This window comes from Pelophylax lessonae, assembly GCF_965119305.1.
Source record: "Pelophylax lessonae genome assembly, chromosome: 1".
Taxonomy (NCBI): Eukaryota; Metazoa; Chordata; class Amphibia; order Anura; family Ranidae; genus Pelophylax; species Pelophylax lessonae.
In genome coordinates, this window is record NC_138768.1 from 87,183,117 (window position 1) to 87,210,014 (window position 26,898).

General features: G+C 43.7%; 2 protein-coding genes across 2 annotated transcripts in view; one reads left to right on the forward strand and one right to left on the reverse strand.

Moving 5' to 3' along the window:
• The window catches only part of GHR (growth hormone receptor), a 536,071-nt gene that overhangs the window by 211,978 nt on the left and 297,195 nt on the right, over positions 1-26,898 (forward strand). Inside the window, exon 3 of the mRNA XM_082242881.1 lies at positions 321-385. The gene's annotated coding sequence lies outside the window, so the exon portion shown is untranslated. The remainder of the gene's footprint in view (positions 1-320; positions 386-26,898) is intronic.
• Positions 16,411-26,898, reverse strand: part of LOC309543396 (uncharacterized protein) — a gene marked incomplete at both ends in the record, with an annotated part of 28,977 nt that continues 18,489 nt past the window's right edge. The window contains one exon of the mRNA XM_082242872.1: positions 16,411-16,503. Coding sequence (XP_082098998.1) covers positions 16,411-16,503 — 93 coding nt within the window. The remainder of the gene's footprint in view (positions 16,504-26,898) is intronic.

The window sequence follows — 26,898 nt, forward strand, 5'->3', positions numbered from 1 at the left end:
CTCTAATGTTGGCCTCTACTTCCTGGACTGAGATGCCTCCCCAGAGATGATGCAGCCATATTAATTCTAATTTCTGTAGAGTAGTCTTGGTGGTTTTGGCTGTTTGTGCGCCTGGGTATACAGCTAAGTTGACACCTGGGATGTACAGAGTTTAAGTGAACTGGCTTGTTCCTGTACAGATAATTTAGGGCTCAAGGTTTATGAGATTGTTTTTCAGGTTTTCAGGATTGACCGTTTTTCAAAGGCTTCTGACTTACTTATGCAGTTAGCATTTCACGTCAAGATGATGTATATATATATATATATTTTTTTTTTAACAGGACGGTGATCTCATCTCAACCCTGCCAAGCTTACCAGATTGTTATCTACAGATTGTGAATGTAGGGTAAGTTTTGCAAACTTTATTCATCTGTGTATTATTTACTTTTCAAGGTAGTGTGTGTTTTATGTGTACTATTATTGGGTATATAGATAGTCATAATATGAAGAGCGTTGGGGCCGCCCAGGGTTCTCAACCATGCAAGTTGAGGGGCTTCAGGATACTTATTTTATATGAATAGTTCATATTCCCATCGCACACCTTCCTGGATATAGGCACATCATGCCTGACGAAGGGGTCCTGCGTGACTCCGAAACGTTGCACCTATTCTGATGTGATCCTTTTGTAATAAAAAGTTTATTTGGACTGCTGTGCAAGATCCTTGGTGTGCAAATATGTAGGTATTTGTTCTATATGAAGGCTGGATTTTCATTTGTTTCCAGGAATAGTAAGTGCTGCATGGGTCCTGGAGCTTGGAGACTTTGAAGAGTATGGAATGGGATGAGGCCTCCAACCCTGGGTCTACAGTTTGCTGACAACCAGCATCTTGATTGGGTAGGTGCGTACAGCTCTTTTAGTAGAGGTGCTGGCAATAAATCAGGGCTCCACCATGGAGGTAGAGGAGGCCTCCATCCAGGAGTCAGGAGGACTCTACCCATGAGCTGGGATGAGAACCAGTGAAGCGGTGTGCATTGAGACAGTGCATGTGTGCACAGGGAGCTGAATTTATGAGCATTGTCTGCAGGATACAAATAAGGGCCTGAAGCCTGTAGGCCACAGCAGTGGTGTTTTAAGTGGAAGCCAGAAGGCTGGTGAAATGTTTGTGTTGCTTATAAAAGATGCTGAAAAAACCTGCAAGGGTAACTTAAGAGTTTTTCTGCACATTCTTTAAATAAAATTTGGCAAGTAAGCCATAATAAAGGAGATTTGATGAACGGCTGAATCCTTTAAAGCTCTACATTTAAAGCTAATTCGCACAATATAAAATAATTATCAAAGTATTATCCAATTATCAACCCATGTCTTTATTAGTATAATGCCACCAGAAGACCGGAAGGACAAGCATTTAAAGTGAAGGTGTAATGCAATGGTTACCTTTTAAATGGAACTAAATCCTCCTATCTGCCGAGGGTGGTGCCATCTTAGCTTCTATTATGATCTGCAATTGCTGCACATGTGACCAAAGAAGCAAAGAAACAAATCACCGCTCAAAGTGCTGACAGCTGGGCCAGTAGGATTCCCAAGTAAACTGTAGTAGTCCTGCAAGACTGGGTGCTCACCAAGGTCCGCAACCTAAGAAGTCCATATGTATGTAGAAAGAAAGTGGCACTTCCAGTGTCAGGAAAGTAGAAACTTGAGTTTTATTTCTTCAAATCAAAAAGTCCAACATCGACATGTGCAAGACAAACAGGATAGCAGCAAACGCGTTTCACACCATGTGCTTATTCATTGCTAGTATATAGTGTTCCCTGTAATATGTATATAGACTATATACACATTACAGGGAACACTATATGACAAGAGAGTACAACTACTACCTGGACAATATATACTTTACTATATACATATTACAGGGACCAATATATAGTAAGGTATATCCTCCAGGGCAGGTAGTTGTCTGTCTCTTGTGTCGTCGATCATCATCATGCCATGAGAGAGTTAAAAAAAAGAATATCAATAATCAAGCAGCCTGGCAGCTGGGCTGGCTGCCTTACCTTTACAACGGCTGCACATGGGAGGAGGTGGGTGGAGGCGGAGGCGGAGCCAGTCTTCTAGGCACGGAGACCGATGGAGAGGAGGACGAGCCGACGAGGAGGAGGATCCTCCTCCGAGTCCTCTGCTGCGGCACTGTGCATCATGGGTCTGCTCTGCTAACGACTGGTTGCTAGATGCCAATTGGGCTGGCCTTAGCAACCAGTGTCTGTGCAGTGCAGACTCAAGCCACGGCCGCCGGCGGGCGGAAAACAACAGGGGGGGGGCCGGGCTGGCGGAAAACGGAACGGGGGGGCCCTAGACCACCAGGGACATGCCACCATCCATGTGGGGCCCCTTGGCAAGTGGAGCCCCCGGGCAACCGCCGGGCATGCCCAGTGGAAAAGACGGCCCTGTGTATATGTAGCATGTGGCATTGTGTTCTGGCAACGGTACAAGGACTTCCCATCTGCTGCCAAAACAAAATAGAGTTGGATTAAGCAAGGCTCAGTCATTCACAGGAAACTTTGTATTTTATCAATGAATACACGGCTTCCTCTGATTGGCTGAGGTTGAGATTATTACATCATTCCCCTGCTTCTCTACCTCAACCATTTAGAGGAAGACTTGTATTCATAAAAATGCTCAGGGAAGAACCCAGCCAGACTTAATTTTGTTCCGGGAGCAAGATGGGAAGTCGCCATACTGCTGCATAAAAACAGCGCTGTATACGGTATGTAGCTGATGCTACACACAGTTTTTACAGATCTGACAGGTGCATCAATTAGTAAAGGAAATAGTTTGGCCAACCTCATTCAACTGACTATTTAAAGTGAAAGTAAACCTGGAGTTCAGCCATAGTGTCCGTTCACACTGGTGAAATACGGGAACCCTGCGTCCTGCATCGCACCCGACTCGTAGACAGTTCACACTGCCATATGTAAACTGCTGGGAGTGTCAATACAAAGTTATTGACACCCCAAGATTAGTTTGCATATCACAGTGTGAACTGTCAATTCAGATAGGAATCAGATTGCATAGGTGTGAACACCAGGTTTACTGTGAACACACATGCGATCCAATTCTGGAATGCATTAAGATAAAAAACCTTCTGACTTTACAACCACTTTAATATACAGACTGCAAGCGGGAATGGTGTTAAAATACTTTTTATGAGAATTTTATATTTTTAAGTTTGCTGTTTTGTATCTTTTATATTGTATTTATTATTGTAAATGTAAATGTAATGATATCCTGCACTGGATATACGAAAAGCTGTCGCAAGCAGCCATGTTGTTCAGAAGCAGCCATGACAGTCTGGCATAACAGATATACACGCAGTGATATTATCCACCCCCCCCCCCCCTACCTAGGTTAACTCATGGAATGCATAGGTTTTACACTTCAAAAGAACCATTATCTCCACTCAGAGACCTAAACCCACTAATTGAGTTCTAGCAGGATGTTGTTTCTTCCAAAACAGGCCTGTCGTAAAACTTTGAACAAATTAATTAATGATGACCAGAAGTGAATAGCACTCAACCAGCTGTTCATTAAAACGTAACAAATACACACGCGATTCATAAATGCAGACAGGAACATGACACGTTAACAATAAGTATATATTTGGATGAGAAATGTCATACTAATCGAATTAAGACCATGCATGACCACCATATCACATATAGAATAGAAGATAGCGGTCAGATATTCCCTGAGTGACAAGTTTATCTGACATATTCTGTGTTTGGTATCCCTGGATGCAAAATTACATGCTGAATGATAAACTAGCAGTTTAAAGAATGTAACCATTACATATTTCGAGATATGAATAGTGGTATAAAACTGTCCAAAGAGGGAGGTCCTGATATTGTCATAACCCCCGGACAGCCCATTGCCACTCTGCTTTAATTCCAGAGAAAAGCTGACTCAAACTCCGTTATCAGAGTTCTCATGGTAACATCAAGAAGGAACATCTATCAAGTTCCTTTTGCGGGTTGAACTGGATGGACTATAGTCTTTATTCAACCTCAACTACTATGTAACTATGTAAGTTTGAGAACCGATCACAGCTGGCTCATCGATTGAACTCTGATAACACCCAGGACATTGAATGCAAGTATTCTTACTTCTAAATTCCTCCTTATTTTTCTAATTGCTGAATTGTGTATCTATTTCTTTGAACCACCTGTTTTCTGTAAATATTTTATTTGCACCAATTTTGACCTTTTTCATTATTAAAACTTTATTTTGAAAAGTGTTAACCTTGTCCCTAAGCTCTTAATGCAAGCTAAACAAAGAACCTTAAATAGAACATAAATCCTATGAACATACCTGTCTGTGGTGACAGTGTGTGTTACAGACGATTATTCCAAAATCATAATTGGTATTTCTAAAATTACAAGCGTCCTCTGGGCTGATAACGCAGAGGTGGTGGCAGTGAAAGGGTTAATTGCTCAATTAGCCCAGTGACAATCGTTCCCAGCCTGCTGGCAGCTAGATTGTGGTCCCGCAAGCTGGAAAATCCTTGTGCAGGGTGCAGCTGAGAGTGGCATTGTTACGTAAGTGACGGCAGGGTGTGAGATTGGCTGGTCCTTTGTCACGAGTTTTTATTTATATTTTATTTATTTATTTATTTTAAATATTATATAAAAAAAATAATTATAATGTAAACTCTATTGCCCTGCACACATCCACAAATGTGCGCCTAGGTATAGCTGCAAACATCAGAATAAAAGCAATAATTCTAGTACCATTGCCTGTGGAGATTTTTGGGTACCATTGTTTTTCACGATATCACAAGTATGTGCAATTTAAAGGCTTGGCATGTTTGGTATCTATTTACTCTATGAAATCTCATGTTTTGTATTTTATAAAAAAAAAATATATATTATTATATTCGGTTTATGTGCACTAATATGACATTTTTTTATATTTTTTCCTAAAAAATATGCATTTGATAAACAGTCGCACAAATATCATGCATCATAAAAAAGTGATCCCCGGGAATTGGATCATTTTTATTTTTTTTTAAATCCGCTGGTTGGACAGAAATTGATACTTGGTAGCTCATCCTATTTATGGTTGGGCAAAAAAAAATGATTAATGTATGGCCTGTCTGAAGGCATGTACACAGGCCGAATATTTGATGATATTGGACGGTTTAACGTGTGTACAGCAGCCGGTATGACAGAAGTCTGCCGAACCTCCGGCTTCTGTCGAAGGGGCATAACCAAAAAAAATCTGCTGATGGGGATCCGATCAGTGGTCAATGGCTGAGAGCACCAACTGATGTCAGAACACAATAGCTCAGTGGGGAGATCGCTGTACTAACATTGCATAGTTAGTACAGCTAACTCCTCCCGAGCGCTTCAGTTTTTTTTTTTGCTAAACCCTCTGGGTTGAACAAAAAAAAAAACTGATAGTGTGTACTAGGCTTTACACTAGGGATCGACCAATGATTGGCAAGGCCGATATATCGAGGGCCGATTTTCACTTTCCTCGATATATCGGTATCGGCCCCGGAAGTTACCGATATTGCCGATATTTTTGTGACGTCATTCTGCCTTCTTAGGCCGCCTCCCATGCCTTGGACAGCCTCGTCTGGAGTCAGGACGCCTCGCAGGAGTGTATCACAGCCATACACCCACCCACAGCAGCCAGGTGCCAGCCACCCACCCACAGGCCCTGTACCAGCCAGCCAGCCACCCACCCACAGGCCCTGTACCAGCCAGCCAGCCACCCACAGGCCCTGTACCAGCCAGACAGCCACCCACAGGCCCTGTACCAGCCAGCCAGCCAGCCACCCACAGGCCCTGTACCAGCCAGCCACCCACATCCCCTGTGCCAGCCACCCACCACAGGGTGCCAGCCAGCCAGCCACCCACCACAGGGTGCCAGCAAGCCAGCCATTAAGCATTAAACAAAAATTACCATGTTCAGTACCAGATTTGTGTCAAAAATTGTCTTTATTTTTCAAAACTTTAAATGTACAAAATATCAGCCGATACCGATATGCGATGGCCAAAATATCGGCAAAGAAAACCCGATATCGGTCGATCCCTACTTTACACTACATAGTTATTGGTAGATTTAAAGGAAGTTGTACAATCAGATTGTAAATTTTGGTGAGATTTACATGTATATATTTCCCTTTAAAAAAATAAAGTGTAATAAAATATAAGGGCCCTCTGATTCCTCCTGTATTGAATTGTACTGTAACTGTATTGTCTTCCCCCACACTGTAAAGCGCTGCGCAAACTGTTGGCTCTATATAAATACTGTATAATAATAATAATAATAAGCCCAAAGTGTCATTGTTAACACATTGCCCCAAACCGCCCACTGATCTCTCTTACTATTTTCATTCTTTATTGTAGTGTTAACATTAAGATTGCTGTGGTGCTAAATATTAACTAATGTTCCTTCTAATCAGACACCTCTTATCTACAACACACCATATTGGTGATAAACGTTCTAAACCAGCCTGACCATAGAATAGCTGTGTTCCCTGGATACTGTGTACACCGAGGTATGGCTGTGACTGAAGAACAACCTGTGCTATTCCGACTTACCTATCTTATCACTAAGTCTTTTTTGGCCAGTTTGCTTCCTTTATGTTTGAAGTATACTTAGCAGATGGGCCTGTATTTTTTTTTTTTTTTTTCTTGCAATAATATTATTAACCACTTAAGGACCAGGTCTATTTCTTTTTTTTTTTTTTTTTTTTTTTGATTATAAACTTTTATTGAAAAATATATTCAATACAAAAAGTATGGTAAATGTAAAATTTACATAAAGGTGTTTCATCAATAAAACATTTTAAGTAATAGGCATGTGAAAAAACATACAAGTGATAAAAAAGAGGACCAGGTCTATTTCTGACACTTGTTGTTTACAAGTAAAATTCAGTATTTTTTGCTAGGAAATTACTTAGAACCCCCAATTGTTATATATAGATATTTTTTTTAGCAGAGACCATAGAGAATAAAATGGAGATCTTTGCAATGCTTTGTCACACCATATTTGCGCAGCGGTCTTGCAAACGCAGGTTTTTTTTTTTTAATTCACTTTTTTAAAAATAAAAATACACTTTTTTAAAAATAAAAATACACTTTTTTAATAAAAAGAAAACAGTAAAGTTAGCCCACTTTTTTTTTTCGATAATTTGAAAGAGAATATTAATTGATACCTATCATGTCATGCTTAAAAATTGCGCTTGTGGAATGGCGACAAACATTGGTACTTAAAAATCTCCATAGGAGACGCTTTAAAAATATGTGGGCGTAACTTGCGTATGCGTTCACTTCTGAGCGTGAGCTCAGAGGGACAGGGCGCTTGAATTTTTTTTTCTTATTTCTTTTACTTTTTACTTGTTATTTTTTTACACTGTCCCTTTTAAAAAAAAAAAAAAAAAATTTTAATCACTTTTATTCCTATTACAAGTAATGTAAACATCCCTTGTAATAGAAATAAGCAGGACAGGTTCCCTTTAATTTGAGATCTGGGGTCAAGAAGACCTCAGATCTCACATTAAAAGCAAAAAAAATGGGCCCTTTAAGGCCTTTTGGAGGAAAGGACGTATGATGTTGTTCTGGTCCTCCAAGGCCATAGAGTTAAGTGGGGGCCATCTTGCCCTCACTCAACTTCCTACCTGGGACATGGATGGATCTGATCGTTTTCCCCGCTACCGATGGCTCCGGTAAGTGGGGAAAACCACCAGGAGGGGGAGGGGGGGCTGTGCACCTCTCCCGCTGCCCATAAAAGTGATCCAGTGGCAAATCCACCACTGGGACCACTTTTATGTGAAAGCGGACTGCCCGCACCATGGAAAAATACCAGGGTTGCCATAACACTTGTATTTGGCATCAAAATACCGACATAAATACACTGTGGTTAAAGCGACACTCCAAAAGAAAATACAGGGATGAGACAAACCATTTACCACTGATGGGGGTGCTTATAATGATCAGCTTTTATTTATTTATGTAAAACCTTTATCCCAAAAGAGAAAAAACTATGGTACTGTAATTGCTTAAAGGGTAACTCCATTTCCGCAGGGAAAAAATAGCGAATAAAAAAAAAAATATATATATAAATAAATGGTATATACTATTGCGACACAAATCATATTGTAATTGAATGTTATTAAAAATTACCTTTCCTTTTCAATCTGCAGCTGTTGTAATTTTCTGTAAAATGCAATATGGCCACCTGGAGCTGTTCTGTACACAGAATGTATACTGACCACACCCCAGAAACATCATTTCCTGCTTGTGTGATTGGCTCACTTTTCCCAGAAGTCTGCCTAAGATACAAATCAGATTTCTGGCATCCCCTGCAACAAAAATGTCATTTTTTGGTGAGATACTTCCAATAGTAAATCACGTCTAAAGGGATGAAATTTTCCTCATTAGAGCCCTGCAGGTGCAGCAGCTGGTTTGATATTTATGAAGCCATTAGATTCACTTACCACATGGACACAGACAAACACACAGGGATAACTTCAGAATAACACAAGGTAGGAATCTGCAACAAAGTTTGTTAAAATCCTTGTAATGTACAGAGATCACCCAGAAGGGAATGATTTTTTTTTTCCTCAACAAAAGTGGAGTTACTTTTAAAGTGTTAGCTGGAGTTCAAATTTGTTAGTCAGGTCCTTTTAAGGCTCACTTCACACTAATGCATTTTTCATGCTTTTTGCAGAAAAGCATTTCATTTTTTTTTTTTAACATGGGTTCTGCCTTTTTCGATAGGGTCTAGTTTTTTTTGGACAGGGTCTAGTTTTGCATTTAATAGACTTGTGGACCCACATCCAAAATGCAAGTATTGCATTTTTACCACGTTGTTACCATGATTTTGCCACCATTTGCGTTTTGAAATCTGCCCAACAACAAATTTTCCAGAAAAATATAAAAATACATAAATGCAAATCGCGGTAAAATTTCTCAAAAGCAACATGCATAGGTGTGAATCAAGCCTAAGGGCCGGTTCACATGGGTGCGATGCAGGAACCCTGCAAATACACTGCTGATTCCGTTCCCGCATCGCACCCGACTCGCAGGCAGTTTACGCTGCCATATGCGAACTGCTGGGAGTGTCAATACAAAGTTATTGACACCCACAGATTAGTTTGCATATCGCAGTGAGAACTGTCAATTCGGACAGGAATCGGATCGCAATTGGTCTGAACACCCATGCGCTCCGATTCTGGTGCGGCCCAAAAAAAAAGGGTCCTGCGCAACTTTTATTCGAATGCAACGCAAATTTAGCCATGCAGTTTGAACGGCTGAATTCGCATCACAAAGACATTGCTTGTGATTTGCATAGCAGTGCGGTGCAAATCACATGCGATGCCTTCCATCTCACCAGTGTGAATCGCCCCTTAACCTTTTTGCTGCCAGGCCCCGTGCTCCACTTTTAGGTGGCCAGGCCATTTTTGCAATTTTTCCTCTGCTTCTTTATTTTTCCCTTACAGCTTTCAGAGTTTGTTAAAGACCGCCAAACCATATATTTTCTGAAAGCACATGACCAGTAGAATACAAATAAGGTGCTATTGATTTTTAGGGCACAATGATATTTGGGCAAATGTTTATCAAAACAATATTTTTGCTAAAAATACAATCGTTATTAGCAGATAAACACAGCACATTTTACAAAGTCTATAAATAAATTAGAGCAGCGCTAGTATTTAAACAGACAATAATGAGCAGCATCAATGATGGGAAAAAAATTGACAGTCCATGCAATGCCCGTGAGGTAAAGGTGACACAGAAAATTTCCTAATTGAAGATGCAGGTGCTCTCAGTGCACTCACGACCACCACCATATAGATTGGCCTCTCACCTTAACCTTACTTGTACTAGGCGTATAACTCCTCTTACACCGAACAATCAAGGATCAGTCCTCCCTTAATTGGACACAATGGATCGGCCACAATCTAACACTTCACAACACCAGTAAGCCAGCAGTACTCCAGGGTCAGCTCAGATCGGCAGCTCCACTCATGTGCATGTGTTAAGGGAACATAAAACCGGGCAAGTCTATAGTGTAATACTGATAACTTTTAATGACATATTGCATAAAAGACAGCCTCTTACTTTGTTTGTAGATAAAATCAGCGTGTAGTGATACAGCGGTACCGGCGAGTCTTGCAGAGACCTCGCCAGACTCCAGATAGCAGCGAGTGACGTCGACGGCTCCGCCTTCCCCCCGTACGCGTGTCGTCCCCCAATGGGTGGAGACTTCTTCAGCTGATACCGATAAGAAGGTGTTGTTGATTTTAACGCCCTGGGATATTTGCGCAAATGTTTATCAAAACTATATTTCTCTATCGCTCATTGACAGACGTAGTCCTCGGTGATACAGCACCTTCGGGTTATGTTGCCTCCACAGGAGCAGGACTAGACAGGAAATAAAAATGCTCTGGCCACACCCCAGGGGCAGTCCCCGAGGGTATATCCTCTCTCTCTCCGCCACAGCAAATCAGTTTTTTTCTGTCTAGTCAGGAGTAAGGACCTAGATACCTTGCTGGGATCTTCGGTCCTGGCAAGATTTTTTTCTTAAAAAGATTTTTTAGACAGCTTTTTTCTCCAGTGTTCCTGTGAGATCTTCAAGCAAGAAAGCTGAACTGGGCGACGGGCTGGATGTTGAGATCCGGTGGTCACCCCAGTTCAGCCTACGAGCGCGTGCAGGCCATAGCTCCGCGCTGGGTCAAACGCGACATAGTCCCACTGGGGGACTGACCCCGCGAGTTAAACGTCTCGCTGAAACGCCAAGGACCATGAGTCACGGCGTCCGTATTGGTCGACAGCCCTCCCGCCCCGGTGGAGAGGGGTACTGTCAGGAGTTGGTGCCCGCCTGGTTCCGGTATGGTGAGTAGTATGTTCCCCCTTTTTCCCTGACGGGTCTTGTGGTGAACGCGGGCCCCTCTCTGTATGGTAAGGTAGAGTCCCCCTCTATCCTATAACATGGCACAAATCCCCCTACTTTGAGTGTGATTTTATGTGCAAAAAGCCAGAAGGCTTGGTTTGGGAGCTAACAATCTAATTGTATACATGTTAAAAAGATTGTAATCAGTGGTACTGTGATAATAATAAGTACCTACCAGTCAGAAGCCACGGACATGTAGACTGCCTTCCTAGTCAAATCTCCAGCAATAGCAGGCCTTCCGAACGGCCATGCGGTCCGCCAGGGCCGGTACCGCCGACCACGCCAAATCCCCATGCAGAGAAGGTGTTGTGTGCTCTGCAGCACGCCGCTATTCGGTACAGGCCGCCGCCATTTTTTTTTGCTGGATCGCACGAGCCGCCATTTTGGCATAGCCTCGTGTCTCCAGCATGGGGGCGGCCATGTTTGAGGTGATCCAAACACCTCGTGGAGCTAGGGGAGGCGCCGGAAGGCATGCAGAGGGGCGGAGCCGCCTCCTTTCTTCCTGGGCAGCCAGCCAAAAGACTTCCTGTTTGTGAACACAGCGCTGTAACCTGTTGCAGTTAACTCTGAGCTGGGGGTCTATGTCTCTCTCTCTCGATCGATAGGGATCCCTAGCAGGTAACACTAAGGGGCTTTTGTGGCGCTGGGGGTCTGAAAAAAAAAAAAAAAAAAAGTTTTTTTTTATTTAAAGTTGAATTGTATTATCCGGGAAGTTACTGGAATAATCATGGACCCTGCCACACAAATACCCCCACCTGTTTCCCTCGAGGGGGCCACGGGACCCGCCGGTGCACAGAGTATGGATGCATTTACAGCAGTTTTGGAGTCTTTGGTGGCTCGGGTGGAGGCAGCCTGTCAGGGACGGGGGTCAAGGAAGCGACCCCCGCCTACCCCTATATTATCTGACACCTCTGACTCAGATTCAGAGATGGTCACTGCAGCTGCAGGTCCCTCTGCAAGGGCTGTTACCTCAGGTAAAGCTCCCTCAGACAGTGAGGAGGACGTTCCTTCTCCCGCTATAATTCAGGAAGAAGCATTGGTGGACGCACTAGTTGTGGCAGTGCGGGAAACCTTAAGACTTGAGGTTTTACCGGCAGAGGCAACTGAAACAGAGATTCCCTTTGGTACTAACAAACCCATTAAAACGATGAAGGTTTTTCCTGTACCCAAGTGTTTTGGTAATAAAATTAAAGGAGAATGGGAGCATTCTAAGCGTACCTTTACGATTTCCAAGCGTATTGCTAGACGCTATCCATTTGAGGAGTCCTTCATTAAGAAATGGACGGTACCACCAGTGGTGGATCCACCTATTTCCAGGCTGAATAAAGCCACGGTTATCCCAGTGGAGGACACTTCGTCCTTTAAGGATCCGGTGGATCGAAAGATGGAAGCGGAGTCCCGCACTATCTTCTCTCTGATAGGGTCCGCATTTAGACCAGTAATTGTTATTGGTCTAGTTTCCCAGACACTTACGGAATGGGCGAGATTAGTACGCCAAGACCTAAGGGGAAAAGATATCCCCCAGGGAACATCTGATTTGATGGAACAGATTATACTAGGGCTACAGTTTGTCTGTGACGCAGCCCTGGATGCTACCCCCCTATTAGGGCAGGCATCTATGTCAGCGGTAATCCTCAGACGTGTGCTGTGGTTAAAATGCTGGTCAGCTGACCTAGGTTCCAAAAAGACCTTGACGAATCTCCCCTTTCAGGGGAATCGCCTGTTTGGGGCCACCCTAGATGAAATCATTAAGGATGCCACTGGGGGCAAGAGCACTTTCTTGCCACAGGCTGTTAAAGCTAAGGGACCTCGCAACAAGCGAGGACCTTTCTTTACTGCCCATAAGGGGTTCGCACGCCCGGCTGGAACAGGCGGGAAAGGCAAGACTCCTCCAGGAGGATTCAAGAAAGGCTGGTCGGACAAACAGAGGACCGACTCAGCCAAACCCGAAACAAAGGATCACACAGCCTGAAGGGGCGCCCCCACCCGGGTTGAGGGTGGGGGGACGTTGTCACCGGTGTTCAGGACATTAGATCGAGCATCGACTACTACTACCAGTGCGATTCTTCCCTTCCAACATTTAAGTACCACAGGGAGCGGTAGTCACCGTTCCCTGAATAGATCTTTTTCTTTACCTTTTCCTAAGATTAGTCTCTGTTCTCCACAGGAATCGGATCTGGTTGACCAGACAGACCAAGAAGCCTCTAGCCGGGTGACTCCGGTCCCTAAGGTTCAACCAGGAAGGATCATCGTTCCTGATAAGGATCAGGTGTCTGATAAATGTGTGGGAACAGAAGATGACCAGACTTTCTCGGATGGTCGGGGCCAGATAGCTCTAGGGACGCCTGGTTCAGATCCAGTCAGCGCCAGTGGTCCTAGAAATTCTAGGATGGCCTCGTCAAGCCGGACTGGCCGACTTGGACATACTAGTCGCAGACGTTCCGGGGGAACTTTGTCTCAGGGAGTGTCTGCGGTCTCTAGGACCAATCTACCATCGTGCTTTACAGTCGCTGGTTTTAATGGCCTGGCCATTGAGACCCAAGTACTGAAGGACAGAGGGTTGTCAGCTTCAGTCATTCCTACCCTTATTAAAGCTAGGAAAGCGACTTCCAGCAAGGTCTATTATCACACATGGAAGACTTATATCGCGTGGTGCGAATCTTTAGGATTTCCTCCACGTACCTATTCGGTGACTCGTATATTGGCCTTTTTGCAAAAAGGGGTTTAGCAGAAACTAGCCTTGAGCACCATCAAGGGTCAAGTTTCAGCATTAGCAATCTTCTTTCAGAAACCTTTAGCTACCAAGTCCTTGGTGCGAAATTTCATCCAGGGAGTGCGGCACCTGGCTCCACCAGTCCGCTCGCCCTTACCGCCCTGGGATCTTAATTTGGTTTTGTCGGTTCTACAGAAACCTCCTTTTGAAAACATCAGGGAGATTCCCTTGCTTACTTTATCCCAGAAGGTAGCCTTCTTGGTGGCTATCACTTCTGCTCGCAGGGTGTCAGAACTGGCTGCATTATCATGCCAGTCCCCATATTTGGTGATTCATAGGGATAAGGTATTACTCCATCCTAAGCCATCCTTTCTTCCTAAGGTGGTTTCAGATTTTCATCTGAATGAAGATATTGTACTACCTTCCTTGTGTCCTCAGCCCAATCATCATCAGGAACATGCGTTGCATTCCTTGAATGTGGTTCGGGCAATCAGGGTATACCTGAAGGCTACGGAATCGTTCCGTAAGACGGATTCACTTTTTGTGATCACGGATGGCCCCAGAAAGGGGTTGCCTGCATCTGCCGCGACTATCGCCAAATGGATTAGACAGACGGTGGTACAGGCTTATTCTATTAAGGGTCGGAATCCTCCGTTCCCTGTTAGGGCGCACTCCACTCGAGCGTTCAGTACTTCCTGGGCCTTTCGCCATCAGGCGTCAGTGGTCCAGGTATGTAAAGCGGCCACCTGGTCGTCGGTACATACCTTTACAAAATTTTATAAAATTGATGTGATGGCATCGGCAGATGCCTCATTTGGCCGCAAGGTTTTGCAGGCCGCAATTTGAGGAGACTGGTGGTCTACCTCGAGGGTTTTTTTCTGTTTGAAAAATGTCTTTTTGTTGAGTCTCATCATTAAGGATGAGCATTGTAAACTTCTAGTTGGCACCGGTTGGGCCTTCTAGATTGGGATTTGATTTCCATTTTTCCCACCCCTCATTTGTGATACTGCTCTGGGACTTCCCGAAGGTGCTGTATCACCGAGGACTACGTCTGTCAATGAGCGATAGAGAAAAATGGATTTTTGTAAAATCTAAACCGTAAAATGCTTTTCTCTTAGCTCATTGACAGACGTAGTCCCCGCCCCTCTGTTTTTGAGTTGGGTTGGGTTAAATTCTTTAAGCACTGCTTTTGTGACATAACTGATTTGCTGTGGCGGAGAGAGAGAGGATATACCCTCGGGGACTGCCCCTGGGGTGTGGCCAGAGCATTTTTATTTCCTGTCTAGTCCTGCTCCTGTGGAGGCAACATAACCCGAAGGTGCTGTATCACCGAGGACTACGTCTGTCAATGAGCTAAGAGAAAAGGATTTTACGGTAAGATTTTACAAAAATCCATTTATTCGCTAAAAATTCTCTAAAATAATTTTTAGCAGATATAAACACAGCAAATTTCACACAATTCCTGCTAAATATAAAAGCTTAACCTGTATTGAGGTAATAAATAAATATTTGTAATTTTTAAATTATGTCTTTTTGCAAAATGGTGAAAATTGAACGTACGCAAAAATGTAAAGAACCACATTTCTCTAAAAATCTGAAGGTTTTCATTGTTCCCTTACAGCTTTCAGAGTTTGTTAAAGGCCCACCAAACCATATATTTTCTGAAAGCAAAGGACCAGTAGAATAAAAGCAAGGTGCTACTGATTTTTCTCAGTTTGTTACCTTGTTTGGTACTTGATCATTCCAGTTCATCCAGACTCATGTATTATGGTGTGTGTTTTAGTGGTGGGTAAGGGAATGGCTCACTTTTGTTCTTATGGCATTCAGTATTTTGCAATTTTTCTATGAATTTTTCAATAAACACTAATTAAATTTACCACCAGCAAGTCTTTGGTTCAGCTAATTAACCACTACGGTGGATACAACGTCTAAAAGCCACCGTACCTCCGGGCCTAAACGAAATAGCAAGCTATCGCCCGTTTCTGGAAGGTTTCGTATCAGGGAAAACTGACTAAAACATAAAACCTCCCTAAAAGCCTAATACTAAAAAATAGGTTAAACTCACCTTATGGTTAAAAATCCCCTTTTAAATACACACATTCATAACTATATACTATTTCTGACAAAATTCCAAAAATCCTTCCCCCCCACCCCCGCCAAACCCCCCCCCTCCCCCTTCATTTCCACACGACCTCCAAACTTTTGTTCTCCAGGGTACAATGAGCCCCCCCCTTTCCTTTTATTTTTCTGCTGTTAAAACTTATGATACTTGATTATATAATTAAATACATACTCTGCTTTATTTATTGTACAATTTCCCAATATATATATATTTGATATAACTCATTGACCTTTGATGAAACTGTTCAATCATGAAGAACGCACCCGGCACGGAAAGCCCCTGGGCAAGCCAGGGGTTAAACTAGGAACCTCAGAATATACCATCTTCCATAAGATCCCCCTCCCGGGATCTTGGTTCCTTCCTCCCGTGTCGGCGGCCAATAATGTGCGACCAGTCTCCCGATGCGCGCGCACCCCACGGGCGCGTGCGCACAACAAGGGAATGACGTCAGTCACACAAGAAGCTCGGTACGTGCGGCTCACAGTGCGCACGCGCGACGGGCTTTAAAAAGGCCGGGGAATCAGCGTCTCCTCACTTCACCCTCACACCGAGGGAAACGAGGAGACAGAGCGGACGCAACCTGCAGAAAACCCCTTCAAACAATCGTAAGTGTTACCTACTTTGCCAAAATCACTACTCCTGAATAAAAGCACTATACTTGGCTCCACTTGCCTGTGTCTTTTTCGGAGTTTCAAATGAGTCAAATGTAATTCCAGCATCAAACACCTGCATAGAACCAAAAGACACAGAATGGACTTTGAGGACGGCTGCACTTATGCACCGAAAAAATAACTTTTAAGTTATCCTGAGCTGTCCAGAAACCGTGTTCTTGCAACATATTCTGTAAGTAGTGGAAGACTTATCTTCTTTTACATCCCCTCTCCAAACATTTGGGATACCAACTTTATGTATATGTTATATACCTACAGATTGGCCATTTTTTACAAAGACGTCCAGATATATGTGTATATGTATACAGATATATATATATATATCTATATATATTGTTTGCTGCCAAAATCTCATCGGCCAATCCAGGCATAAACGGACATCCAACCAATACCTAGTAAGTTGATGCCACCATCAAGAATGCTAATTTCTTTATTCAGTATCTCCTGATATTTACCACTCACCATACCTGCAGGTTGCTCACATTTGGTTCTCGTTGCGGATCTTCTAAGACTTTGAATAAGTATCACCAAAACAGGTCAAACGTATGTATTTTCAGTTGTTTTTCCATACCGACATTATGTAACCCACTATATGTAAATATTTATGATATATACAGAGAATAACTAAATCTGTCACTATTTCTACAGACTTGGTGACACAAAACCCTTGACAAAGGCTACTCTGTTAGCCGAAACGCGTCGGGTCAACGTTTTTGATGAATTCTCTGTGACACATCCAAGCAATCCAGCCTGGAGAAACAGAGTCTCTTTCATCAAAAATAAAGTCACACATACTGCACCACTGTCACGGAAACTCTTTTTCCAAACCTAGCATTTTTCTATGCACCTTGGGTCTGTAACCCAAACACCAAACATCACCACAAATGTCTTTTAAAATATCTTTATTGAATATACAATTGTATTCGCAATAAATTGCAATTATCTATTTTATACAACTGTGTATCCTTCACTTGCCCGTAAAAGTCCCACCTCTTGGCCTGAGAAACCAACCCATACCCCACAATTAACCACTTGGTTGCCGGGTTGTAGCCACTATCCCCAGATCAACCCGTCTTGTTTGTTCACACCTGTGCTTTACAGGAATGCCTGAAAAACCGCACACTCTCCTGCCAAGCGCCAAAGGCGCCTCCCCATTTGCAGATGCATGGAAGTGCCAATAATTAACCACTTTAATACAGGGCACTTCCCTCCCTTCCCGCCCAGGCCAATTTTCCCCTTTTAGCGCTGTTGCATTTTGAATGACAATTGCGCGGTCATGCAACACTGTACTTACACCAAATTTATATCATTTTCCTCCCACAAATAGAGCTTTCTTTTGGTGGTATTTGATCACCTGTGCGATTTTTACTTTTTGCTAAACAAATAAAAAAAGACAGAAAAGTTTGAAAAAAAAAAAAGTTTTTTGTTTATGTTATACAATTTTGTAAATAAATAAAAACAAAGTTTTTTCCTGCACTGATGAGCACTGATGAGACTGCACTGACAGGCACTGATGAGGAGGCAATGCTGGGGTGGCACTGATGGGGTGGCACTGATGGGGTGGCACTGATAGGCGGCACTGATAGGCGGCACTAATAGGCACTGATATGTGGCACTGATAGGTAGCACTGATATGCAGCATTGGTGGGCACTGATAGGCGGCACTGCTGGGCACTGATAGGCGGCATTGATGGGCACTGATAGGCGGCACTGACGGGCACTGATAGGTGGCACTGACGGGCACTAATGGGCACTGATAGGCAGCACTGGTGGGCACTGATGGGCGGCACTGATCGGCACTGACGGGCGGCACTGATGGGCACTAATGGGCACTGATAGGCGGCACTGGTGGGCAATAATGGGCACTGGTGGGCGACACTAAAGGATGGCAATGATGGGCACTTGTGGGCAGCACTGATAGGGAGGACACTGGTGGGCATCACTGATGGGGAGGGCAATGGGGGGCTCCCTGAGCCCTGATTGCCATCCCTGGTGGCCATAGTGGGCATCCCTGGGGTCATAGTGGGCATCCCTGGGGTCATAGTGGGCATCCCTGGTGGTTCTAGTGGCATCCCCCCCCCCCCGAGGGTCTGCACTGGTAATCAATGATCTGATTACCAGTGCCGACCCCCCCCCCCTGTCAGGGGAGCCGCCGATCGGCGCTCCTTTACTCGTGCCTGTCAGGCACGAACTAAGGAAAGCCGATCAACGGCTGTTCCTGTTTTACTATGTGACCAGCCGTGATTGGACACGGCTGATCACATGGTAAAGAGCCTCCGTCAGAGGCTCTTTACCGAGATCGGAGGTGCAGGGTGTCAGACTGACACCTCGCATCACCGATCGCCGCTCTGCGCGCCCCCGGGGGCGCACAGAGCGGTGTTATCCTGCCGCCGTCATATGACGTCCGGTCAGGATAACTCAACCACATTCCCGCCGTCATTTTGTAATAGGGCGGGCGGGAAGTGGTTAAGGACATCCCCACCCATCTTGCTAACACACGCACACCAAAACGCATGGCCAGTACCATGCATTTTGGTACAGAGCGATTTTTAAAATGGGTCAGACACTTTTTGCATGTTTCACATGCGAAGGGCAGCCCATTAAAATGAGTGGAAACCAAAATGTGTGCACAGAGAATAAGACAGGAAGTGTGTTACTGATTGGATGATCAGGTAAAAAAAAAAAAAGCCTAAAAAAGAAGAGTAATGCAGCCGCCACTGGATTGGTAAACTGCAATATATTACATTTTTATTTTTGGGTTTAGTACCATTTCAAGGCTTACAAAATCATGTTTACCCGTAGAAAGTCCTTTTGGTTCCAGGAAGAGCATGCTGTATATGTTCTGGTTTACAAAGGCAAATGGGAGAAAATAAACCAATTTAGAGCTAAAATGTCTTTAGTCTTCGTGCGCAAAGTCAAAGTACACGGGGGGTGGGGGTTGATTTACTAAAACTAAAGAGTGCAAAATCTGGTGCAGCTCTGCAAAGAAACCAATCAGCTTCCAGTTTTTTTTTTTTTTTTTTGTCAAATTGTCAATTCAGGAAGCTGAAGTTTGAAGCTGATTGGCTACAATACACAGCTGCACCGGATTTTTCACTTCCCAGTTTTATTACCAGAATCCCACTGGGAATTAAGTGGAAATCTCCCCACAATTAGGAGAAGTCCTACCTCTGAGAGTCATCACCAGGCAGGTGTTCCCTCTGGGCGATTATGGTGACATCTGTAAATAGTAAGGTTACATTTTCCCAGTGGGCCCACAGGCCGCAGTAAGAGTCTGGCAAATGTTCTATGCCTTCTCCATTGTATAGAAAAAAATGTTTTGCCTGCAGTTATACTTTAAAAATTAAACTACAAAAATACATTTCTTGGTACAATACAGGAATACCTCCACTAATATGATCACACATGCTTGCATTTTTGTGTGTACTGCAGACACCCGGACAGGAGGACAGTAGACATTCACAAATGTAATCAGAGGCCAACATAACTCATTCTCTGCTTCAAAGACACCTAAAGACTGTCTAATATTTCAAACCTAGAAAAGTGACAGCAGATAAAAGACAGAGTGGTCCATCGAGTCTGCTGGTTTTATTTTTTGTTTTTTTTTTAACTTTTGAGTTTTTTTTTTTTTTATACGTTTTTGTATTTTTTATTTATTTTATTAGTTTTATTCATTTATTTATTTATTTATTTATTTTTAGTTTATGGCCTCATGCACACAGTACATTTTTAACTCTCCTAAAAGCCAGCAACTTTTTGCTGAAAAAATATCTTATGTTTGGAAAAGTGTCTAAAGCGTTTACAGGCATCAAGCTTTTGGACTTATTCATTTCATTGGCCAGAATAAATCATTTCTTTTACCCATTGAAATGAATTAATGCTCAAGCACTAAAGTTTAGATGTGTTTAGCAGTGTCGAGCATTTTTTCTGCCCTAACTCTGCTGCTCCTGGACGCACTGGCAGTGTTTTTTTTTTTTTTTTTATTCCTGCCTCTAAAAGCTCCTGCCACTAAATACTTACCTGAGCCCCATCTCCCTTCAAAATCATAAATTATAATATAATAAATAACTATGTATGTATGTATGTGTGTATATATATATATATATATATAAATAAATATATATATATATATATATATATATATATATATATATATATATATATGTGTGTGTGTATATAGATATGTATATGTGTACATAAATATACATACATACATAAAAAGTACAGTAAAACTGCAGGAAAGGGCAAATGTGAATTTATTTTATTTTTCAATGTATCAGTGTGTTTGGTGTGTTTTACTGTTTGAATTTTCCGCCGGTTCCACCCCCCTGCGAGCGTCACGTCGCAGGAGATGGAAGCCGGGGCACAGAGCATCGGGAGGAAGATCCGGCCGCCACACACTGCCGGGATACATCGCTGGATCCCGGGGACAAGGTAAGTACCCTCTCTTACAGGATCCAGCGATCTCCCTAGCGGTATCCAGAGTGTGGCTCGGGGTTACCGCTTTTGGCACTGAAATTTAACCCCAAGCCACACTCGGGAATACCGCTAGGGAGGTAAAGCAGTATTAAAAGCAAACATTTATTATATTGCAGCTTACAAATTCTTAGATGTGATGGCTGCATTAGTCCTCTGTTTTAGACTTGCTTTCTTCTATTTTCATCTGGTAATCCACCAGCAAGTCTGTTGTTTTTCACAGCACAAACTCTCCAGCAGAATATATCAGTTTACATGGATGAAACAAACCACCTAAAGTGGCTGTTAAGACACAGAGTGTCTACAATGCCCTCTATTATATTAACTGATGTGCCCAGTGTAAGAGGTTTTGTAAAAATAAGCCGTTCTATATTGTATTTCCGAGCGCCGCTCAGCACTCACGGGGCCGGCCGCAACTCTCCTCTTCCATTCTGACAGCTACAGCTAACCCCTGCTAACCTTAGCTAGGAGGAGGAGGAGGAGAGAAGCGGCCAGTCACGTGAGCGCTGTGCTGCGCTTGGCAATATAGTATTGAACGGCTTATTTTTACAAAACCCTATTTAACCTATAATCTGTATTTCAAAGTGCAGCTCAGCGCTCACGTGACCGGCTGCCTCTCTTCTCCTCCTCCCAGCTGAGGTTAGCAGGGGGTTTCTCTGCCCCTCTCACTGTAGCTGTCAGAATGGAAGAGGAGAGAGGCAGCCAGTCCCGTGAGTGCCTAGTGGCGCTCGGAAATACGGTATATACTGGGCACATCAGTTAATGTAATATAGGGGATTGTAGAAATGACACCCAGGCAGGGAGGGGAGGGGGGAGGAGGACAGAGCAGGGCTGCGGATGATGGAGGCACATAAAATGACTACAGTGTCAGGAGCTCAGCAGCCATGATAAACCGTGGTCAGTTTACAGGGGGTTACAAACACTTTAACACTGACAGAGATGATTAAAATGATCAGCTTCCATTTATTCATGTAAAACCTTTATCCCAAAAGAAAGAAAAATGCTGTAACTGATTATAAAGTGGGAACTAGAGTCTCAGTGTGTTAGTGCAATCAAACCTGCTATAATACATTTACCACTACCCCCCCCCCCCTCCCGACTTACAATACTGCAGCCTGCTGTGCCTCCTCTGCTCATTCCTCCAGAGTTGTGACTCATTAATACAGAAGGTGAGTTACTGGCCAGGTCACCAGGTGAAAACAGAGAGGGAAAACCGATGCAGCCACCACATCTAATGATTGGCAAGCTGCAATATTTTAAATTTTTGGTTTTATTACTGCTTTAAGCCTCACCCAAGAACAGGAAGTGTGCTACTAGCAGGAAATTCAAATAAAAAATAAAAATGAGGCCACCACAGCACTAGTATACTGAAATATCGTACATTTTGGTTCTTGGGTATGGATACCATTTAAATACCCTATACTGGAAGGATTTGATTAAATGACCATACGAAAATATTTTGCCCTGTTCTGGAGATCCCTGCCTGCTTCCGTCCTGAAGTAAATACAGAGACCCTTCTGTCCTGGAGATAATATGATTTTTTTTTATTCTGGGCTGAAAAAATTTTTATCGGTAGGTTGTAGTAAAATGATGCACTCATCAATGCAGTAGCCTTGTATCTGTAAATAGCATTGTATTTCCTATTATCGTTCAGCGGCCTTGGACTGTTGGGCATGAGTCATACATAAACAGGCTGCAGGGTGAACTGATCCGTCTTATTAGATCTCATAAATGTGTCCAAGATAACATAGTATGTTGTCATTGAAAAGGAATTGACACGGCCTAATTTTAGTTTAATCCTATCTGCTCACAACTTCCACTGCAGAGCTTGTTAATAAGGGAAGCAGACCACTCTTACAACGTCTCTATACCCAAAATGTATTTTTAGTTTTGAGGATTGAGTGAGAAAGGATTAGAACTCCTGTTGGGTTTTACTGCAGTAGGAGGCTCTGTTGGAGACATTCCTTCACATCCTGTCAGTTGAACAAGTTGTCACCAGGACAGGAAGTGAGGAGAATTATCAAACCTTGTGTAGAAAGGTGTTTGGCTGAGAATGGAGAGTGAGAGAAACCATGGCTGCAGCTGCTCTTTGTAGTTCCTGCCCTGCGGTGCTGAACAGGCCAATAGGGATGGGCTCAGGAGTGTTGGGATCATAGTCCCAACCCACCTGAGCAATCGCGGCATGAAGCCGTCACTGCACACCGCCAATCATAGGCAGCGTGTGTATGTGCAGCTGCTGGCTGGGAAATGCCTCACTGCCTATAGTGTTAAAGTGATATGGTCCAGAAATATTTAGACAGAATAAAGTACCCTCTTTACGTCTAGAGGAATAGGGATTTAGTCTCCAAATATGGAAAGGTTTCTTCACAGTAAGAGCTGTGAAAATGTGGAATAGACTCCCTCCAGAGGTGGTTCTGACCAGTTCAGGAGATAGTAAAAAAGGCCTGGATTCTTTCCTGGGTGTACATAATATAACTGGGTACTAATATTTATAAGTAAAGTTGATCCAGGGAATATCCGATTGCCTCTCGCGGGATCAGGAAGGAATTTTTTTCCCTGCTGTAGCAAATTGGATCATGCTTTGCTGGGGTTTTTCGCCTTCCTCTGGTTTAACTGTGAGTATAGGATTGTGTATAAGGGATTGTGAGGTTGTGTTTACTTTTTTGTTGGTTGAGCTAGATGGACTTGGTGTCTTTTTTCAATCTGAACCATTAACTGCCTATGATTGACGGTGTGCAGTGCGGGCTTCCTGGCAGGATTGCTCAGGTGGGTTGGGACTACAATCCGAACACGCCTGAGCCCATCCCTACTGGTCAACAGCTATATCAGCAAGAGGAGGGAGCTGCTGAGAAGGAAGAGTTCAATAGTCAGGCAGCCTGGCACTGTGGGACTTGTAGTCCAAAGGAGAAACTCTAATCAAGAGATTTTGAACTACATTTTCTAGAGGGAGAATGCCAGGAGGGGGGGGGGGAAGTGGTGCATTTTCTCAGGCTTTACAGGGAACCCGCTTCCATGTGCCGTGAGGGAGACCAGAGAATGCACATCGCTGTTCAGTGTGCACCATCATTGCTGCATAACAGTGGCCTGAGCGGGATCCAGAGTAATAAGTTTGGGGGTGCTGACAGCCAGAGTCACCTGGATGCATAGTAGAGAGTTGACCAATCGCTGTGTGTTACCGGATGCTGAGCTTCTGCTGTGGGGATTTACTATCTGCTCCTAGAGAGACTGAGCCCTTTAGGAACTGAACACACAAACATTTGGTAGCCTTACTGCTGCCTGCAGGCTTGACTGGGACTATTCTCATATGCACCAATGGTACCACTGGGCCCCAATGCTAGCCAAATGACGAGCTAGGACTTAAGACGTTGCCTTTATAATTGCTACACAGAGACCTTCACCTATTGATTATGCTAAGAAGTAAGAGGTACTGTACCTCTCAGGGAACATTGCACTGTATCCTAACCATCTTCTTAGAGTGCACTCTAGATTAATTATAGTATTATTATCAGTGATGATAGTAACTGTGTTTAAGTAAACGGTGTTACTTAACGCAGTTACTTTTCAGGGTAACGAGTAATCTATCTGATTACCCATCCTCTCCCTGTAACGCCGCTGCCGCTACGGCTGCGTTACCGCAATTACATCTACCGCCACTAGATGGCAGTAGATGTAATTGTATTCCCCCTCTCCTCTATAACCGCTGCGCTGCCCGCGGTACTGTAACTGGAGACGAGAGAGAAGAGGAGGAAACTCAGTCGAGTCACGAGAGACAGTCGGACAGCAGCACAGCGTGCCAGGCCCAGGAGGAGGGCATAGAGTCCGGCGGGCGGCGAGTCGGCGACCCGACCCAGCCATTGCCACAGTGCCACTTGTGACTTTTGCCAGCCTGGTCTGATAAAACAAACCAGCAACCATATAGCCAAAAATATTATATAGGACTCCACCACAGCCAGGGCAGCAGGAAGTCCACCACCACCAGTCCACCAACGCACATAGCCAGCCCAGAAGAGGAGAGAGGCACAGGCCTGGAGGAGGACGGAGCCAGAGGGACCCGGACAACAGTGTGCCAGTGCCTGCCAGGCCACACCACCACCACCAGCCAGCCCAGCACAGCAGGTACAAAAAAAAAACCTCACAGACTCAGTCAGTCAGTCTCACAGACAGTCAGGAGTCAGGACTCAGATCCCCACCAGCCACCCAACACACCACCACCAGTGTGCACAGTGCCACACCACCACCAGCAGCCAGCCAGTCCAGAGACAGCAGCAGCCAGCAGGTACCAAAAAAAGAAGGTTACTTAAGTTAGGAGTCAGGAGGACTCAGACCCCCACCACCAGTGTGCCACGTCACCACCAGTGTGCAAAGCGCCCATGCCACCACCAGTGTGCCACGCCACCACCAGTGTGCCACATCACCACCAGTGTGCCACGCCACCACCAGTGTGCCACGTCACCACCAGTGTGCCAAGTGCCCACGCCACCACCAGTGTGCCACGCCACCACCAGTCAGGCAGCCACCCACCACCAGCAGCAGCCAGACAGTCCAGGCAGCAGCAGGTACCAAAAAACAAAAATACGGTTACTTAAGTGAAGTCAGGAGGACTCAGACCCCTACCACCAGTGTGCCACACCATCACCAGCCAGGCAGCCACCCACCACCAGCAGCAGCCAGCCAGTCCAATAAAATGATAGAATATTAAAAAAAAAAGTCAGTTACTTTGCTGAGTAACTAATTACTTTTTCAATGTGGTAACTGAGTCAGTAACTCAATTACTTTTTGGGAGAAGTAATTTGTAACTGTAACTAATTACTTTTTTAAACTAAGATGAGCAACACTGATTATTATTCACATTGCAGTTAAGGCTTATATGCATTGTTTATTGCTGACTTCTCTGATTCATGAGTTAATACCAGTCTAGTTGTACAGAACTCTAAGCTACTTTGGCAAAGTAATTATACTATCTAACAGATAGTGTCTGAACCTACCTTCTATGTAAACATTTATGCTCAAACCACCTTTTATTCGAATCCGTAACAATACATTGAGTTAATTTACCACTAAATAGTCTTGTATCTATTTCTGGTGCTAATTCAAGATAAGATAAAGATAAGAACATGAGCATAGATATAAGTGCTTGTGTAACTTTCATTCAATCAGGTGTTTCAGAAGGGCTGAGATTGTTCTTGTAGTCAAAGAGCAGAACAGAGAACCCACATTTCCAAGCGGCTCCTTCGGAGGTAGCAATACACTTGAATAGAGGTAAAACCTGACAAGAGTTCTAACAATTTCCTCATTCTACCCTAAACTAAAACATAGTTTATGGTTATAGATATGCTTTGACGAAGACTCATTCTTAATTACCACAAACATGGAGATCTCCAGAGAGCTAAGTGCAGGCTGGTAATAAAGTACATGCAGTTTTACAGGAAGCTACTTTCCTCTAAATGTCATAAATAAACCATTTTGAATGGGAACCATAAACCCCAGTCTTCGAAAGACCCCCTATCATAGTACACCATTCAACCTGTCACATAAAATGACATGTCTATATTTATACATTTGCTAAAAACTGTTCACCAAGTTCCATTGTGGATTTTTATTTTTTTGTGCACTCAGAGAGCCCTTGGATCCAAGATGTACACTATACAATGTATACTATATTACCAAAAGTATTGGGACACCTGCCTTTACACACACACACACGAACTTCAATAGCATCCCAGTCTTAGTCAGTAGAGTTCAATATTGAGTTGGCCCACCCATTGCAGCTATAACAGCTTCAACTCTTCTGGGAAGGCTGTCCACAAGGTTTAGGAGTGTGTCTATCAGAATTTTTGACCATTCTTCCTAAAGCACATTTGTGAGGTCAGGCACTGATGTGGAAGACAAAGGCCTGACTCCCATTCTCCGCTCTAATTCATCCCAAAGGTGTTTTATCGTGTTGATGTCAGGAATCTGTGCAGGCCAGTCAAGT